The sequence below is a fragment of the Gobius niger genome (genome assembly GCF_951799975.1).
Source record: "Gobius niger genome assembly, chromosome: 12".
NCBI classification, from domain to species: Eukaryota; Metazoa; Chordata; class Actinopteri; order Gobiiformes; family Gobiidae; genus Gobius; species Gobius niger.
Genome location: NC_136863.1, coordinates 18,302,520 through 18,321,092, shown reverse-complemented (window position 1 = coordinate 18,321,092; position 18,573 = coordinate 18,302,520). Strand labels below are relative to the sequence as shown.

Sequence of the window (18,573 nt, the reverse complement as noted above, 5' to 3'; positions counted from 1 at the left end):
GACATGCGGCTAGAGAAGCATTAGACACTATTGTGGCATGCAAAGATAACAATCCAAACGGCACTGCAGGTTGACACGAAGGGGGTTGAACAATGAACACTGAGGACTTCCACGTGGAGCAATTGCACAGGTTTTGGGGATTTATGGCTCCAGGTCGCATAGATATGGGAAAAGAGGCACATTTATTTAATTTTCTGTAATCATTGACATGTAAGATGCCTTAATAAGACTCTTTGATGGCTCCAATGACGACCATATACAGAAAGTTTCTCTCTCAAGCTCCCCCTACCACCATGATCCAGGCTTAACACACAGCACAGGTTACAACCACCGTGGTGCTGAAGCATATTTATACATATGCACACACAAAGAGGATCACACTGTCCAGGCATCTATCCTATCTGTGAGAGTGTGCCCAGAAACCACGCAGGGAGATAGATGAGTGAGAAGCACAAAACCTACACCTGATCTATATAACTTAGTTCATCATCCATGGTTATTTCCAATGACAGACCTGGATTGCTTTTGAATTTACTGCATGTAGTTGTCCTTTTGATAACCCATTGGATGATCTTCTTGACAACAGAGCGGTCACACGTCAGCCTGCATTGTGAAGAAGTGACGTGAGGCAGAGGAGAAGAGATAGAGTATAAATTAAAAATGTTTCCCTGAAGAGTGCGCCGGGCAGTGGCACAGTAATTAAAGCTTTTCACCCCCAACATTTATCTGCTCTCATAATTATTTATTTCAGGCTGCTAAATGCACGGTTGAAGAGACGGCTCCGTGTGTGTGAGTAAATATAGCAGTTTGGGCATTACACGGATTAAGCCTTAGACAAATGGAAATCAATGGAGGGTTCCTAAATCCACGCTTGGCCTTTATCGACCAGGACACCCCTGATTATTGAGGTCAAACCAACTGACCTGTTCAAATGGGTTAGTGTCACGGTGTGCACATGTTCTAGGTCAAAGGACTGCCGTTGTTAGGCTGTGTATAAGGTTGTAATACAATGAGTAAACAAGAGATAGTTTGAGTGGTGTGCACATAATAATCTCAATCTCACAAGCAAATTATTATAACTTTACTTTCTTTTTTTTTTATTCAGGAGTTGCTATTTAAAGGAGTTACTTGTTGCTAGCTGATTACTTTTGGAATATAACCAAATTCTTCAATGACTTGTTATTTTTGTCTAGGATTACTTCATCACATAGGGTCCAGTGTCGAGTAATTGGCACTGCTCTCGCTGGAACGCAAATTCCTAAAATGACTTTGTGGTGGAAGATGATCGCGTAACTTTGTGCAGCTAACTCCCATAACTGATATAGTTATTTGATCTTTGTCCATCGCCTCGCACATAAAGTTCAGCAAGTCATCTCCGGTGTTGTGTTTTATTTTTCTTTTAAATCTAATTTCCTGTGCTTCATTTTAACTCGACGTAGCTGCTGCAGCAACTGTGTGAACATAAATCAGATTGAGTTGAAACATATCTCCATCATTGTTTTAGCCTCATGTGAACTCGGCCACACCTAGACAGAGACAAACGCAGCACTCTAACCTTACATGACACGATCGCAGCGTCTTTGCATAAGGAAAAACATGAAGCCCTTTCGAAATATGGAACTTTGTCTATTACTGTGGGATGTCTAAACTCTGCTCAGTTGTTTTCTGTTTGTTTTGGGGGTTTTTTATGGTCAGGAGGACAGTCAGTTCTGTGGAGTTTGGAGGAGTGACATGGTCCAGGAGTAGAAAACATTCATTTGTTGAGGTTTAGTGTAAAGGGCTTGTGTACTTCCATGAAACACTTTATTGAAAGCTTTATTATTTACAAAGAAAACAGGAATGTTACTTTATTCCATGCATTTGTATCATTTATTTGAGCTGAAACCACAAAGTCACTACTTTAAATGTTGTCCCTGGACCACTAAGGATATAACATGTGTTTTGGTACTTTTGTTTTTTCTGTACCAGTCGTACCCTTTCAATAACATACTGGTATTGTTAAATCCAGTCCTACATAACAACAGGCCGCAATAAGTTGAGCAACTGGTCAAACAACACAAATAAAAAGAAAGAAAACTGTGCAAATAGGTTGCGTTCATGTGGCCACACAACATTCTAAAGAGCCTATAGTTTAAAACTGAGGTGGAGGCAAATGAAAATTCTATGGTGGTAACTATGGTGAATTGCAGATTTTTTTGTCTTAGTTTTTGGTTAATATCTCAGTCATTACTGGAAGAATCCAAGAAAAACTGTATCAAGGTTCATTGTCACCTCTGTCAGCACATAATGAACTAATGTCCAATTATTTTCTCTGAAAAGCGTCCAAAAGTGGTGACAATATTCAAAAACATGAGCGTGATTCAGACATAAAAATAATATGTCAGGTTTATGAATCCAATCACTGTCAAATACTGATGAGGAACAACATTTGTCAGTTTTCGTTTTGGAGAACTGTATTTCTCCCATAGAGTTGTATTGGCCCCTGCCCTCCACCTGACATTATGACATCACATTCTAAATCGTGAACCAACCTACTGCTGAATACTGCTGCAGACCAATGATTTGCTGAAAAGAAAAGTTGAAGGAGGAAAGTAGTTGATTTCTATCACACATGTCTATCACATTCTGGCGCACCAGAATTCTGATTGCCTTGCTTGCCTGCTCTTGTTTCCCCGTTCCCTCGAAAGTCTGCTGATGTGAGGACAAAACTTCAAATCAAGGGGAAACGTTCACTGCCTTGAAGCTGCTGTTCCCCCTTGTGCCCAGGTGGTGCATCTTTTCCTTCCCTATATCTATTACAAGCTCAAGTTGAAGCCCTAAAGTTGAAGTGTAGCCTACTTTGGGATCTGTAACAGCATGTTTGCTTTTTCACATATTTCACATCACTTGCACTGATCTTCTCTTGTTATCCGTGCCCCGTTTCTTGCGTCTTTGTTGTCTTTACAGCACAAAGCCCTTCACCGTTGATCTGATGAGGCGTCATGGTCTTTCATGTGCTGCTGTGTCTTCCCCTGCCACTTCTGTATGAATATTTCAGCTCCTTATTTCTGCTTCAATTGGCGCGCTTGCACTCGGAAGCTGACAGAGGCCTCGGGGAATGTTTATGAAACTCAGTCTACGAACATTTCCTCTAATAATATACAACAATATGCAATATTTTATGATACATTGGAAGGGCGTTGCTAGTAGTAACCAAAGCTCTTACTAAAGGTCACGGTGTTCTTTTTTTTGTTTTGTTTCCTCAACAAGTGGCATTCAGCATAATGTATTATTACTATTACATCACATGCTATTTTGTTATAGCTGTATCTTATCTTATCTTATCTTCACCCCAAGCTTGAAATCATACCACATAGTTAATTTATTAATGCCTCCCTTTATTTCTAAGTCTTTAGATCAAATAGAAGCAAATGATTCAATGTGACAATTTATTACGCCTTTTTCCTCTTAGGGACTACGATAAAATGGACGTCCCATTATTGGTCATGAAGCTCAATTTGTCTAAACCAACATTATGCTCTCAGACAGGATTCTGACTAATCTGCCTTTAATAAATGCCACAGCTCTTCCCTCACAGACTTTAATGGCATGTCACTTACATTTATGTGAACACTTATGAACTCCTGCGAAAATGCGTTTAGGAATCCCGAATAACATGGCTAATCTGCATTTTAATAGGTTTATTTTTATTCTCACAGCGAGCATTTCTATGTAAAAATGAGATGCAGCTTTACAGTATGTTGTCATTCATTTGCATTTTTCTGGACTGGGGGACTATGAGGGGCGTACTTCGATGGCAGTCTAAAGTTTAAAACATAACCATCTGCCAATTGTTTTTTTGGAAGCATTGTTACCATATATATACAACCCGCCACTTTAGGGGTTACTAACAAGCAATGCAATATATAACATTTTCAAAAAACTCCATTAGTTTTGTTATTATGTAATGTGAGAACATATTGTGGAATGACATTTTTTGACAACATTTCAAAGTACTTTGTGTTTTGTTGCATATTATTGATAGTGTTGCTATGGATACACATGAATCAGCGCTCATGGTGTGGTTGAGCAAAGATGTCTAATGTCTGACTCCAAAATCACAGGCTTTACCGAAGCATAATGCATGTAGCTACGCGGGTGCACAATGCTCAGAGCAATGTTTTTTTTAGCTTTTTAATTCCAGAGTGTATATGTTAAAATAAACATTTGCTTTTGTTCAGAGTTTTTTCACGAGGCTTTCTCTGAGCTTTGATTTTACAGTTTAATATGTCCTACGTTAAAATACAGCTCCCTGGACACACATGGCTCTTGTTTTGTTATTGCTTTCTGTGTGTCGGCTCCAAGCTGCTGCACACTTGAGGAGAGATCTTTGTAAAGCACTGTTTGCTTTAGTGCTTTTATTGCTACACGTCTGATGTAGCTCACCTGAGTTTAGTAAAAAAGACAAAAAATAACTTCACACTACAGCAGGTAAAAATAAAAATATGTTTAATATTTACCTCAAAAGACAGTTACCAATGTTTTTCATACCAGGCTGGTTTGTTGTATTATCTGTCTTATGTAGCAGTGACTAAACCTCTTAGGTTTGCTTTGTCCTATGATAATGCACTTGAGCCAGATCCCTCCACTTTAAAAGTCACGCACAATCAGCCTCCTCCACACTCCTCAACAGTCGCGCTCTGTCCTGCTCTTTCAGTGTGAAACCCGACCTCGCTGACTCCTCTGTCTGATTATGTGCTCAAACGCAGTTTCCATTTACACACATTTTGTAGCTTAAATACTTAATATATACATAGCTGCTCGGGCTGGGCAAAAAATCTTTCAATTAAAAATCGAGTTGACAAGGCAGATCAATTCATATTTTCAGAAAATAGATTTTTTAAACTTTATTTATGAATTTATTGGTTTATTTGGTCGCGACAGTGCATGGGTCTCATGCATGTAAACACACCACACCGGATTGTATGGGCTCATTTCCATCACTCTCATTCATCCTGGCCTATTGTATATATAATATGTTTTTAGTGTTAGGGAAAACCGGAGTACCCGGAGGAGACCTACACAGACACGGGGAGAACATGCAAACTCCACACAGAAAGGCCCTGTCCAGGTGGGAATCAAACCCGGGACCTTGAAGCACGAGCGAACTAACTGCCGCACCACCGTATTAAACATTTGCATGTTTAAAAATCGTTGTTAAAAACTGTACACAGTGAACAGGTGAAGGAAAAATCGCCCAGCTATAACTGCATAACAGAATAAATTGTTGCCATTACAGAGACAACTATATTTAATGACTGTGTTCTACATTAGAAAAGACGGCATCTGTTTTTGTCGTATTTGGCACCATTTCTACTATGGGCTCATTCCAGGTGGAATCAAGCCAACAACACAAAGTGATGGAAACAATGTGGAAAAGATGCTCACGCATTATCACTTGTCTATTGTAACACTGACAATAGTTAAATGACAAACTCCTTCCTGTGTGCAATCGTTTGAACAATAAAACTGCTCACATTTTAATTGCTGGATTTTTCATGAGTTGTGTTTCTTTTGTTCAGTCTGAAGGAACACTAATCAATGATAAATGTTTGACATTGACTGCTTACCAACAATCCAAGTTCAGTGTCAGTTGTCACATTTCATCCACATGGTGATCTGCAGTTGTCTTGGTAATTGTGTGACTTTTTACTGTATGCCTCTTTTGCCTGTTGAATAAGACTTCGCTCAGTTTATCTGCAATCCTTCCCATTTCTATCCCTGTAGCTTTACCGACACCTATCCAGGAGGTTTTCACTTTTAATGCTGGCGGTGGGCGACACTGACTGAATGCCCTATGACAGTTTGCCTCACTTCAGAGACAATTCTTTTTTTTGTGTGTGTGAAAGTTTGTGAGCTTTCCGTTTTGTTAGTATGGCTGTCTTTTGCTTATCTTAATTTTAGAAGGCAATTTGTAAGCCTAACTATCCCACTCACGTCTGCTTCTAAACCGACTTGGTGAATCGAGACTTGACTGGGTCCCCCCTGATGTATGGTTTTTTCTGACATAGAGTATTTATAATTCATATGCCAAATGCAGCAGCGAGTGCTAATGCATGTCTGGATGCAGGTCCAACCGTCAAACATGTCATAATAGTTTTTGATCACAGAGTGCAAAGGTACTTAGTCGTTTATAACTTAAATGATAAATGAAGGGTTGTTCAAGTTGTCATCTGTACTGGTTGATTACAACTTCTGAGCAACCAGTGCAGATGAAGACAACATTTCTCTAGGATGGAAAACCCTTTCACAGATGACAACACTTAAACACTTAAAACTTTATTAAAATGATATTATTTAATTCTTCTCTTGAAAATGTTTTGTGGCTTTTTATACAGTACCTTGTGACACCATTCACAGAAACATAGCTTAGTTGTTTACCAAATGATTCAACTTAAAGCAGAACTCTGTAATAATTCTATTCCAAACTATTACTTTTGGTATCAGTTTACTGCATCTCTGTCTTTGCTCCTCCTCCACAGATCTTTATTAACACTCATTAAAGGTCTATTAAGCAGTTCTCATTGAGCCTGTTATGTTCGTTCTCATTCACACTGTTCTCCTGCTGCAGCTGCCGCCAGACTGTGATTCATTAGTGCTCCCCAAAGGGATCTCCACTGTTCACCCTGCTGTGTTTCACCTGACATGACTCCAGACTGATATTTGTGTTTGAATCTCACAGGTCCACGTGGGCACCTCTCACCAGGAGCAAAGGATTGTGGGATACCTCACCTGTACACATCTCCACGCCATAGAAGGTAACAGTGCCAAGTCAAACTGAAGACTGAATAATAATAACAATAATAATAATATAATAATAATGATAATAATAATAATAATAATAATAATAATAATAATAATAATATAAAAATAAAAATAAAAATAAAAATAAAAATAAAAATAAAAATAAAAATAAAAATAAAAATAACAACTTAACTTAATGTACGTTTTGGTCAGTTATGTTCTATCAAGACGACTTAGACAAGTGTTTAACATCAACCCTTGAATTTTACCGGAAATGCCGGCAGAAGTTCTTAAGTAGTCATCTGTACTGGGTTGTTTTAGTGTTAAGGATGTTTCGCCTCCCACCAGTTGCCGTGTCAGGATGAAATTCTGATAAAATACAACCATAGTAAGTAAGTAAGTAACTAAGTAATCTTTATTTATATAGCGCTTTTCACAGACAGAGGTCACAAAGTGCTTTACAGTGGACAACAACAAAATACAAACACAAAAAAAACAGTAAAAATATGCATTCATAGAGGCAGCTCTATTGGCTCTGAAGGTCGGTGCGTTGGCCTCTTTTTTGTAATGATGTGATTTTTGCGTTTACGTTGAGGCAGTTGGAACTGATTTGTGTTTCATCACTCCATAAAGTTTGAACATAGATCTAGTAGTTGATAGTAGATAAAAATAAAATAAATGCCCAACGAAATTTACTTCACACTTTACAAATGTTTTTTTTTTAGCTCAGAACTCCATGCACTGAGGACATGGGGTACCACAAGGCGGAGGTTACACGTAGAACCATACACACACAGGCAGACCACACAGCCTGATACAGTTCATCCCACTGCATCCCTGTTGAGGCTGAGGACAGGTTCATTTTCACTCAGTGGGAGCGCTGAATGTTGTGGTCCTAACCGCCAGGGACTCGGACTAAATGCCCACCCATGGTGCTGTTGATGCTTTTCACCTCAAGTGGCTTTGTCAGGATTGATCTGATGAAGTTGAGAGGAAACTTTCCTCAACACTTGCAACTCAGTATAAATGACAGCTTAAGAACTTTTGTCAACAATGGAGAACTCCTGCATGACTGAGAGCTCACACAAATATTTACCAGAAATGGTTGTGTTTTAACTCTTGTGATTTAAGTGTCCATATAATATTAAGACATAACATGAAGACCAGTGATGACACGTCATCATAGCACCTGTTAGGTATGAATCAATGTGTGACCAAGGGTGATATGTGAGAAACATGAAGAATGTGCAAACATACACGTTTGAACAAGTAAAATACAGAGATGACTGGAAGACTGGCTCAAAAAACAACTTTACTGCAGCGTTTTAGGCACTACAGGAAAGTGTTGAGAGTCCACTTGCAGTAGCATTGGGCTGAACAAATTGTTGTTATAGAAATATTAGGTGACACAAGAAGCCTTATTATATCACAATACTGACAGAGATCTTCTTTCTGACTGTGACTTACTCATTGTTTGCTAACACTTCCTGAAACAAAAATGTGTAACAGATTGTCCCAATTCAGTTCCATTTCAACTAGTTTTGGTGCTGATTTTGTATTTTAATTATTTGGTTAAATTTAACTGAACGTGTTTTGAAATCATAAGGTAAAATACTGCAATAATAATATATCACACTCCCTTGACAAAGACATAAGGGTCAAAATGTGTCGGCATTTAAATAAAAAAACACTAAATCCAGACGTGCCTCGGAAACTTTTGTCTACATTTATCTGTTCCTGCCTGCATCCCCCAAAGAGCACCTGGTACCTATTACGCTAAAGATGCAGTGAGCACCTCCAGCTATCCTCTTTTTGACAGCAATAATATTGTTCGAGCTGCATTGAAGACAGTTCTCGATTAATTCTTCTCATATTGTGCATAGTGGATCATCTCCTCCACTCATTCCGATCATGGCTGTGCTTCTTTGTCCAGAACTCAGTAGTTGCCGGAGACTGGGGCACATCCACATGGCCTGGTCCTGTTCCCATGGCGACGGCCTGACGCCACTTACGGCGTCACAGTCCTATTTAAAGCCTCCGGTCGAAGCCGCGCTCATTTTTTACCCGTGACACATCTCGCCTTTTCGTTTGGCTATTTCTAGGCTCCTCCTACACTTCGGGCATGACTAAATATAGCAAAGGCAATGCAGTTTCTAAAGATACTCCAGCACAAAGCCTCAGGGAACATAGCTGAGGAGGTGGGGTTTGTAGTATGTGGGGCATAACAGGGGATACGACTTGGTGTTTTCTGCACGTGAAATGTGTGAATTATGTAACTATCTTTGTTTTGACGTGAAAAAAAACACACCAAAGTCAGACTGCTATGGATTTTTGGACACAGTGGACATTGACACAAACATTGACAAACACTGTATAATAATGTGGCAATTTACTGTCAAAGGTTGCATTGATGATGTTTTGCTGCATAGCTATTGGTGAAAGGAAATGGAGCACTCACTATTTATATAATTGTCCACATCAGTTGGACAATGATTGACTCGTGCATTGATACATATGTAGAGTGAGGTAAATGTGAACTTGGTTAAAGGAATAGGCCACCATTTTTACATACTGAGACGTGTTCTTACCTTAGCTTAGACGAGTTAATTTGTACCTGTCTGGTCTTGACGCGTGCCCTCAGTCACGTAAACCCAGCGCAGACGGCATTAGCATTTAGCCTCTCCTCCTCTCCTCTACAGCTCCAAATGAGGTGAAGATAGAAGCTACGAAGCCCTTCCACATTTTCCCTATTTAAATATGGTTACGTGAAGTGTTACACAATAAAGTCTAGTTACACAAAATTAAACAATGTGGATTTTCCAAGCGGATAAAAAGAGGACGCCGAAGTACTCCTGGTATTATTACGCCTAACAATATAGTTCCTCTTGTTATCCGCTTGGAAAAGGGCTGAGGGCACGCGTCAAGACCAGACAGGTACAAATAAACTCGTCTAAGCTAAGGTAAGAACATATCTCAGTATGTAAAAACGGTGGGCTATTCCTTTAAGTCTTTATCTGTGCATCTTGTTGGGTATGGAGGAGAAAAATCTGGGCATTTACTAATATGTTTATGTACATGGACAAGATATACTTTTTAAATAAACCCCAGCTAAAAGAAAATATGAAAGCTTTCCATCCTAGTATCAATTATCACACACATCCACACCTAGTTGCTATTCCTTTGCTTGATACTGTATTAAAAACGCTGGTGTACTAGTGAATAAGTGAAAAGAACTATTGCACTTCGCTCAAGGACAGTTACTTCTAGCTTTTTTTGTTCTCTTTCCTCCCGTTCTTGTTCACACACAGAAAGACTCCAAAAAACCTACTGTTCAGAAAGACACCCACAGGCAGCTCCAAGGTTCGACTGAGTGGTCCAAGAACCGCAACCGCTCCAATCAAAGCCACGGCCGCCCACATGCACTTATACACACACACATATATTCTCACACACACACATGACAAACACATGAAAACTAGATCTTCTACACACCTTTCCCTCCCACCCTCTCTCTCTCTCCCTCTCACCTCCTCTCTACGGTCTGCAGCGCCTCTTTATTGGATGCACTCGCAGAAACACACGAGCCAAAACCAACAAGTATCAGCCAGATCTCGCCTCATATGATGGCACTAAATACAGCAGCCACGGAGCGCTCCAAAACTCAAGTGTTGTTACTGGGAAACAGTGGGAAATGTTAACTACGAAACAAGTGTGTGTTTTAATTGGCATCTGTTTGTTAAGTATAGAATGTTCTGGCACGATCCGTGTTAAATATCCAGAACATTCAATATACTAATGCAGTAGAAATGTTTACTATTGCAGTGCGCTCTGACTCATCGTGATGTAAACATATGGACTCAAAGGGTTTATGCTACAACAGTAGAGAAAACAGTTGTACTGATGAATCATGTCCATAAACACATTCTGATGATGAGGTTTAAGCAAGATTGTGTGCTTTTTCATTTGCCGTTGAAAATATCAAAAGGTTGTTGTTGAAAGAAGAAGAAAATCCTCACAGCTAAATCCTCTGGTCTCACGCCTCCGTCGCTGTAACTGTTGCATGTGTCCAGGGGATGCATCCGTGCGCTGTGAGCAGCTGGACCTGTTGCTGCAGTGGGGGACGGAGTTCCGGCAGGCGTCCTCTCTGACTCCTGAAGGAGAGAAAGTCCTGGAAGACCTCGTGGCCTTTGACGTCGTCCTGGGGGACCTCAACTTTGACAACTGCTCTTCAGGTACAAGCAACCATGACCTACAGTACATTCAGCCGCACTAAACGCTCTAAAAGCACAGATTTTACACACTTTGACATGCTAGTGTTGCTACTGTACGGATATTTTTTAGGTTATTATGTGGTTACCACAGTGTCTATAAGTCCGAACTGTGAAGTTTTCATGCCCTTCACACATATGTTTTAAGTGTTTTGATGATATAGTGCACTCCAGTATTATTTACAATAGCCAACAAAAATTCAAATTCAATACTTTTTAATTGATAGTATGATAACGCAAAACATGTGAAGTTAAAGGTGTGCTATCAACAGTAGTAGTGTCCAAGAAGCAAAAAATGTTATCGTCACAATAAATGTTGTCAGTGACCACATTGTCATTGTCATTGTCATTGGAAACACTGTCTTAATGGGGCTTAGGAAATTACTACAGATCACCTATTATTTATCAGTATAATGAGCATGTGTGACTATGATTAATGTCTTCAGAATAAAGCGCCAAGCAGTAGTAGCACTAATATCAGTGCATAAAGTGTGCTTTTGTACCTTGTGTGAGAGCAGAGTGGTCTCGCAGCTGATTGTTCATTCTGTGTGCTTCCAGAGGACAAGCTGGAGCAGCAGCATGCACTTTTTACTCAGTACAAGGACCCCTGCCGCCTGGGGCCCGGCGAGGACAAACCATGGGCTCTGGGTAAGAACTTCACACACATTAGCATTGTCCACTACACAATGGAACTGCATGGTACAGCTACAGTTTCACAAAATGGCTTACAACGTACCGGTAATGAATTGAGGATAGTGAAAGTGATTCATAGTGGACCTCTGTCTGTTGTGGGCCATAATATCCATGCAGACATGATAATCTGTTGTCCCTGTGTGAATGAAAACAGTGCAGTGTTGGTGCGTGGCATTAATGACGTCAGACTGAAGCTCTGCTCTGGATATGAGAGGTATTTAGGCCAGCAGTATTTTAGGAGCTGTGTGGGCACTGGACAATGAATGTTTTAACCAGACCTTGTTTGTTTGAACATGGTATTTGCACTGGGGGAGAACAGTATTGGAGAGGCATCTCAGATCACTTCGACAAGGACGTAGGCCTTTATTTGTTAATATAGTGTAGTGTTAATGCATGACATTAAAATGATTGTGGTGTCCTGAGGTACACGTTAAAATTGGTTATATGTTGCCAACTAAAATTTCACTCCATTGCAAACCACTTGAGGGTAAGACACAATTACTTTTGGAAGATGAATGCAAAAATGTTCATCTTCTGATCATCTATCATTTTCCAAAGACAAGATGATGATAATTTTCTTTCAAACAAGAACCTTAAATCAGTCCAAGTTATGTGGACCACAAACCCAACCCATCTCCAAACATGTGTTTAAGAACTGTGGCGCGGCATCCACACATGTGAACTCAAATGCCAAGCTTGTGGTAAAGAATCATAGGAAAAAGTCAAGCTTGAGTATAATCCAATTAGTTCTTGATTGCACTTGATTGTTGTCAAGTTAACCCCTGCCGAGTCCTGATGAAAGAAATCCTTGACACTGACTGGCATTGACAATTAAGTCAAAACTAGACATTCATCTCTTTGAATGGTGCTAATCAAAAGTGCTGTAACTGAAGTTAATTAAAGTGATGCCCTGATTGTGTTTTGCCCCTTTCAGTTGTTAGAAAATTAACATGTTAAGAGGACCATGGACTATAACTACCTTGTGTTCTTGTCTAACAGGGACTTTGCTGGATCCCAGTGGCCTTTATGATGATGAGGTCGGCTCACCTGAAAGTTTACAAAAGTAAGTTCAATTATCTATTATGTGAGATACGTGATACTCTGATAAAGTGGTTGTATCTATGATTTTACATAAGTATAGTGTAGTATATCAGAATGAGCGCCCTCTTATGGATTGTGAAGTTCATTATTTAAATTACTTGTGGATCTCCCATTCTAGGCCTCAGTCCAGTAAGTAAAAGAACAGTCAGCACAAAACTAAATGACAAAAATAAAACGCAGTGTTGCAGAGTGAGATCCGGTTTCAGTCATCTTGATAAATTCAGCTTGCCTCGCTCATTTACGACACTCTTTCGTATGTAAAATTGTCAAAGATTTCAGGATATTTTGACGTTGTTTGCCATTAAATCTGATCCGAAATGCAAACACAGTTGTAAATCTGTACTGAGCAATTTCATATCTTGGAGTATAATGTTGGACTGTACTGATTGCTGAGTCTCAGATTCATAGCACATATACAGAGACGCCATAAATTCAACCCTCAAGCTCAGTGCAAAGAGATTGGACTGAGTCATGACATTTCAGACCACTGCTTCCCAGCCACAGTTCACTGCCACGCACCAGAGAAAAGCTCTATCCTTGTTGTGTTCTTACTTAAAGCCATGTCGCAGACAAAGACTGAGTTTGTGTTTTGCAGCATCATGTAACAGTGTTATGTCCGTGTGAATCAGAGTGATGGAGAATGAGGAAGGTCGAAAAGAGTACCTGGTGTTCCCCCCCAGTAAGAGCCAGTGTCCCCGGAGCAGTCAGAAGGGCAGGAAGATCCCCCTGAAGGGCAACGGCCGCCGCATCGACTACATTCTCTACAGCGATGAAGGCCTACAGCCGGACTGGAAACTGGTACACTTCACACAGAGCATATAACTAGAAACACAACAAACCCACTGTTCTTTAGAAATAGACACGCCTGAGCTAATACACAGCCTTCATTCTCCATTCCTGCTCCAGGTGTGGCTAATGGATTTACTCGTACTATTATTACATGACGACAATGTACTTCTGGAATCAACCATTCACATTAAATGATTAAAAGAAAATGAACTTGAATGTCCATCTGTGAGTGTAGACTTTAAAATTAAGGGGTCATTTAACAAGTAATGTGCTATAAAGCAGGTGCAAGCTGAAAAGGAAAATATGCTATTTTGTGGGCCAATTGGGATCACCAAAATTGCATTATTAGGGCCCCTAAGACTATGTTAATATGATATGCACAAATTATTCTGCTGCTGATCCACTTTTGTGGTTGGTTCTTTTGGTAAATAACCCCCAAAGTCTTTATGTGCTTTTTCTAATATGACTAATACCTCCACCTAGTGGTCAAGCAAACAAAGAAAAGTGGCAAGCTACTTTTTATTTATTCAACTCTTGCATAAATACACTTTTTATTTGCTCTTCTTATCACTATTGTGATTATGGCCGATTATAACATGTTTCTTTACGCCTTCAGGACCTGGAGGAGTTCAACTTTGTGACACAGCTGGCAGGCCTCACAGATCATCTGTCTGTGGCCATGAGACTGGCTGTGTCCACTGGAGAGGACGAGCCTTAGACCAGACCATACTGCCATATACAGAACATAAAATGTTTACAGCGCCCTGCACGAGGAGGGCACATGTCCTCCACCGACAGAGCCACCAGGAGGAAAGAAGGCGACTGGCAGGAAGAGTCAGAAAAAGGGTGGAGCCTGAGCTGGAAATGAAGCATCAGGACGTCCTCAGCTTCCTGGACTTAATTTGGTGGATTTTGACTTTTGCATATGTTCCTAATTACATTGAACTGAAACCAGACAGTCTTATTTCAAATCATGTTCATGTAGCCAAGTGATACACCATTCTCACTCCTCGTGCCCTTCTGTTTTTGCCTGTGCCGTTTCATTGCTTCTACCTTCAGGGAACGTGAGCTTCATAGTGACTGGCCAGTGCTTGAAGTTATTCTGGGGTGTTACATGTGTCGTAACGAGTGCATGGATAAGTGAAGGTGAAATTCAGGCCTGAAAATGGGACTGAATGATTGCGACAAATAAGGACTCACATCGTTTGTGCACTTGTACGTTCACAACGTTTTTGTACAAACCAGTTACGATGCCAATAGCTGTTGTACTACTCACACAAGTCTAACTTTGGCCCTTAGAAAAATTTAGAAAACTCATCTTAAAGTGAGGTTTGTTATGAGCAAAAAAAGATATAAGACAAATCAAAGAAATTTGATTTTTTTTCCTTTATTATTTCTAAGCATTGTTCATTTTTTGTGTGTTTTGTACCTTTTTATACTTTTTATTATTTAGATCTATTGATGTTTGTACAAGACACAGCAGAAGTGGCTGTTAACAGTAGATTATACCGTTCTGCCATGTGTCCTTGATGTGCAGTGAAAACAACCACCTGCAAAAGGGGAAGCGCATGTTACAGTATACTTTAAGTCAAATATTTCAAGCGCTTATTATTTTACATTGAATTATTATTGTTTCTCGTTTCATCCATTCAGCCACTGAAACAAAATGACACTCAAAGGGGTTTCAAGAACCCTTGCCCAATGTTTTAAAACAGTTTCCATTGTGCCCCTGACACACGGTTGATATGAAACAACCCGAAATGGTGATATCTGATTAAATTACTTGCCCAAGTGACAGATGTTACTATATTTACAGAGCCACTTGTTTACAGCCTTTTCATCTGCTTAACGTGTTCGTAATGTTCCTGATGGGCAGCTCACAGTGACCCGCACCACACACAGTTTACACATATGGTGTGTGGACAAGGTCATGCATGTATCTGCGTGAGTGTCAGCATGCATGTCCTATTATTACAATTAATCTCTCTTTATAGTCCACTGGTCACTCTGCATAACTTTTTATAATTTGTATATTCTTCTTACGACATACTTTTATATTGGCTCTTTCTTCAACGCATTTCTTTAGGTTTAATACAATATGTGGCTAATTTTGTACACGTCTGGACATAGATCAAATGCTTACTGTGTATTAGTGAAATATGTAAATAAGCCACACACTACAGATCTGGATTTCATTATTTAGTGAAGCCCGTGTTCGAATATTTATTGTTTAGAAATGCTGTCATGTTGTGGACTCCAGCCACACCAACTGAGCAAATGGAGAGTCTTTATCTTTTATTTATATTTTTCACTTTATCACATCCGCTATATTTATGTCTTTTAATATATTAGAAATCTTTATGTTAATCTTAAATCGAAGGGAAAAAAAGAAATGTGCCACATGGTGTTATTATGATACAGGTTAAACCATCAGTTACTATAATCATCAATTCAAGGGTAGATTTAACGAGAGAGACAATGTCAAAAATGTTTTACATGAAAAAAAAAAAAAAGTGTGTTAAATATTGAATGTTTTTTCAGTCATTCATCAATAATCTTATTAACTTTTGGCTTCCGCTCCTGTATCATCTTCTGACAGGAGTGAGGAGTGTGTATTGATTTAGGCGCCGTGAGCCTCACTGTTATTGACTATATTGTCCTCGACTGTTGGACATAGTATTTCGTTTGAGCCATTTCATATAAATCACACTTAAAAGTAAAGTTGCAGTGAAAGTTAGAGAATGAATGACAGATATTTTGACCAATCAGAGCATGCAAATTCAATGGACATGGGCGCGGGATCCAATCAGGAGTCTACCAGTCATCTCGTTTACAAAACACAAACAAATATCACTTGCCTTAGCCCAAGATACAAAACCTTTAAACGCATGCTTGAATTGAATTCCACAAATTTTTTTAAGCATTTTGACATTCAAGCTTTCTCTGCATGAAAGCAGTAATATGACTTTATAGGCTTTGGGAATTTGCAGAACTGTTTTATGAATATTCACAAAGCAGCTCGGATGAAAAGTGTAAATTGTACTAATGTCTTGAATTGCCAAATGAGAGCACAACACGTAGTGGTCAGTAGAGCTGCCTTTGTAGCTGCATGTACCAGTGGGGCTTGTAGTATTGATAAGAATGCTTCACTCTGTTACTCTTTCAGCTCTGATTTCCAACCATCTGTCTGTTAATGTTTTTATGAATGCCTTGCAGACTGGGGACAGTTGGTTCATCGTGGCTGGGGGTCAATAGCTTTTCTCTTTCTATGCTTGTTCAACAAACTGCTTATTTTTTCTGCTTTTTTAAAAACAAAAACAAAGATGATCCCTCTCTAGTTGTGTCTGTGTGTTTTTTTTCACTATATGTCGCACACATTTCAGATGAACATAACTGACCTTAAGTTCTTTTAGTAATCTCTAGAGTTAGATGCAAACATATCCTACCACTGAAATGAATACAAACGAAAGTATGTTTCATGGCAGTTCTGCTTTTCGTGAGACCAGGGTTAACTTGATATTTAGGTGAAACACCAGTCGAGTGGGACATCCCCTGACGGTGAAACCAGAGCAGTTTTACCCCGAAAGTTAATAAAGGGCACAAGTTTCTGCTATGACTTTATCAAACTATATATACACTACCGTTGCAAAGGATTATCTAAGCATCAATTACCCTCTAACACGATCAGTTAACACATTGCACCATTAGAACACTGGAGCGATGGTTGCTAGAACTGCGTCCCTGCACACCGATGTAGGTATTCCATTAAAAAGCACAATTTTCCAGCTAGAATAGGCATTCACAACATTAACAATGTCCAGATTGTATTTCTGATTAATGTAATGTTACCTCATCTAAAAAATAAAAAAAATCAGTGCTTTTCTTTCAAAAATATGGACATATTATGTGTCAGTGATATTAGTGCTTTAATGAATCATGTATTTCTACACAATTATGAAAGAGGGAAACTGCTGAATCAAGGATATATATCAATTAGTTAATTTCAAAATCTGATTTCTTGCGCCAACTTTATTTTTTAACTGCTATGATGAAATGTGTGTAGAACTATGAAGGTCATCTCTTTAAATATAAGGAAGCAATACAAGTGTGATGTGATATACAAATAAACCAGGGTGTTTTTAGACGATCTGAAACCACATAAATGAACACCACTTTGTCCCTCTTCGGTTTTTAAAATATAAACAACTTCCCACAGCAAAATGTTTCTTTGAGACGGAAGGTCAGTGTTCAGTCAAACTTGAGCACTTAAATAAAAAACATATTCATGCAATTTTACATAAATAGCAGTAGTGCATATTTATATTACCTCATTATAAAAACTATTAATCTGTGAAGTCTGTTTTTAATAGTCCCTTTTAAACTTTTAAGTCCTGCAACAGCTTCAAAAGCACAGAAGTCCAGTAAACGGACGAATGTCTCACAGAAACATGTGAATAAACTTTGGTTAAATCCATCAGATATCTTGGTTTAAACATGAAAATACACAACTCGTCACAAGCGTTAATTACCTTGGCACAACAGAAATAAACCCAGATATGGAAAACACTGAATAGCCATGGTTCACTGACAGACAATCAGCGACTGTGCCAAATATGTAGATGGTAATCTCCGACTGTAAACAAACACTTCCTTCTCCAAAACTCTCACACACAACCACATCGATGCCTGATGCAATGGCGATCCCAGTCTGTGGTTATTTAAAAAGCCTTCTTTATTCCTGTCTATTTTGATTGTATTTTTTCAAGATGAGAAATTAAAAGAAAAAATACTGAATACCTGTGTGCTGTGCATCTCATTGTAAAACCATTTGTGCCCCATCTTTCACTGTTTGTATAAAAAAAGAAAATAAATCTGGTGTCGTAGGCGCATTGAGTTGCCTTGTGTTTGAAATGTGCGGTATAAATAAAGTTGCCTCGCC

At 39.1% G+C, this 18,573-nt stretch overlaps 1 protein-coding gene across 1 annotated transcript in view; it reads left to right on the top strand.

The window, feature by feature from the left end:
- The window catches only part of smpd3 (sphingomyelin phosphodiesterase 3), a 45,618-nt gene extending 28,651 nt beyond the window's left edge, over positions 1–16,967 (top strand). Inside the window, exons 5-10 of the mRNA XM_079567917.1 lie at positions 6,722–6,797; positions 10,854–11,015; positions 11,610–11,699; positions 12,744–12,807; positions 13,475–13,643; positions 14,251–16,967. Coding sequence (XP_079424043.1) covers positions 6,722–6,797; positions 10,854–11,015; positions 11,610–11,699; positions 12,744–12,807; positions 13,475–13,643; positions 14,251–14,352 — 663 coding nt within the window. The 3' untranslated portion in view covers positions 14,353–16,967. The remainder of the gene's footprint in view (positions 1–6,721; positions 6,798–10,853; positions 11,016–11,609; positions 11,700–12,743; positions 12,808–13,474; positions 13,644–14,250) is intronic.
- Positions 16,968–18,573: the final 1,606 nt, after the last annotated feature.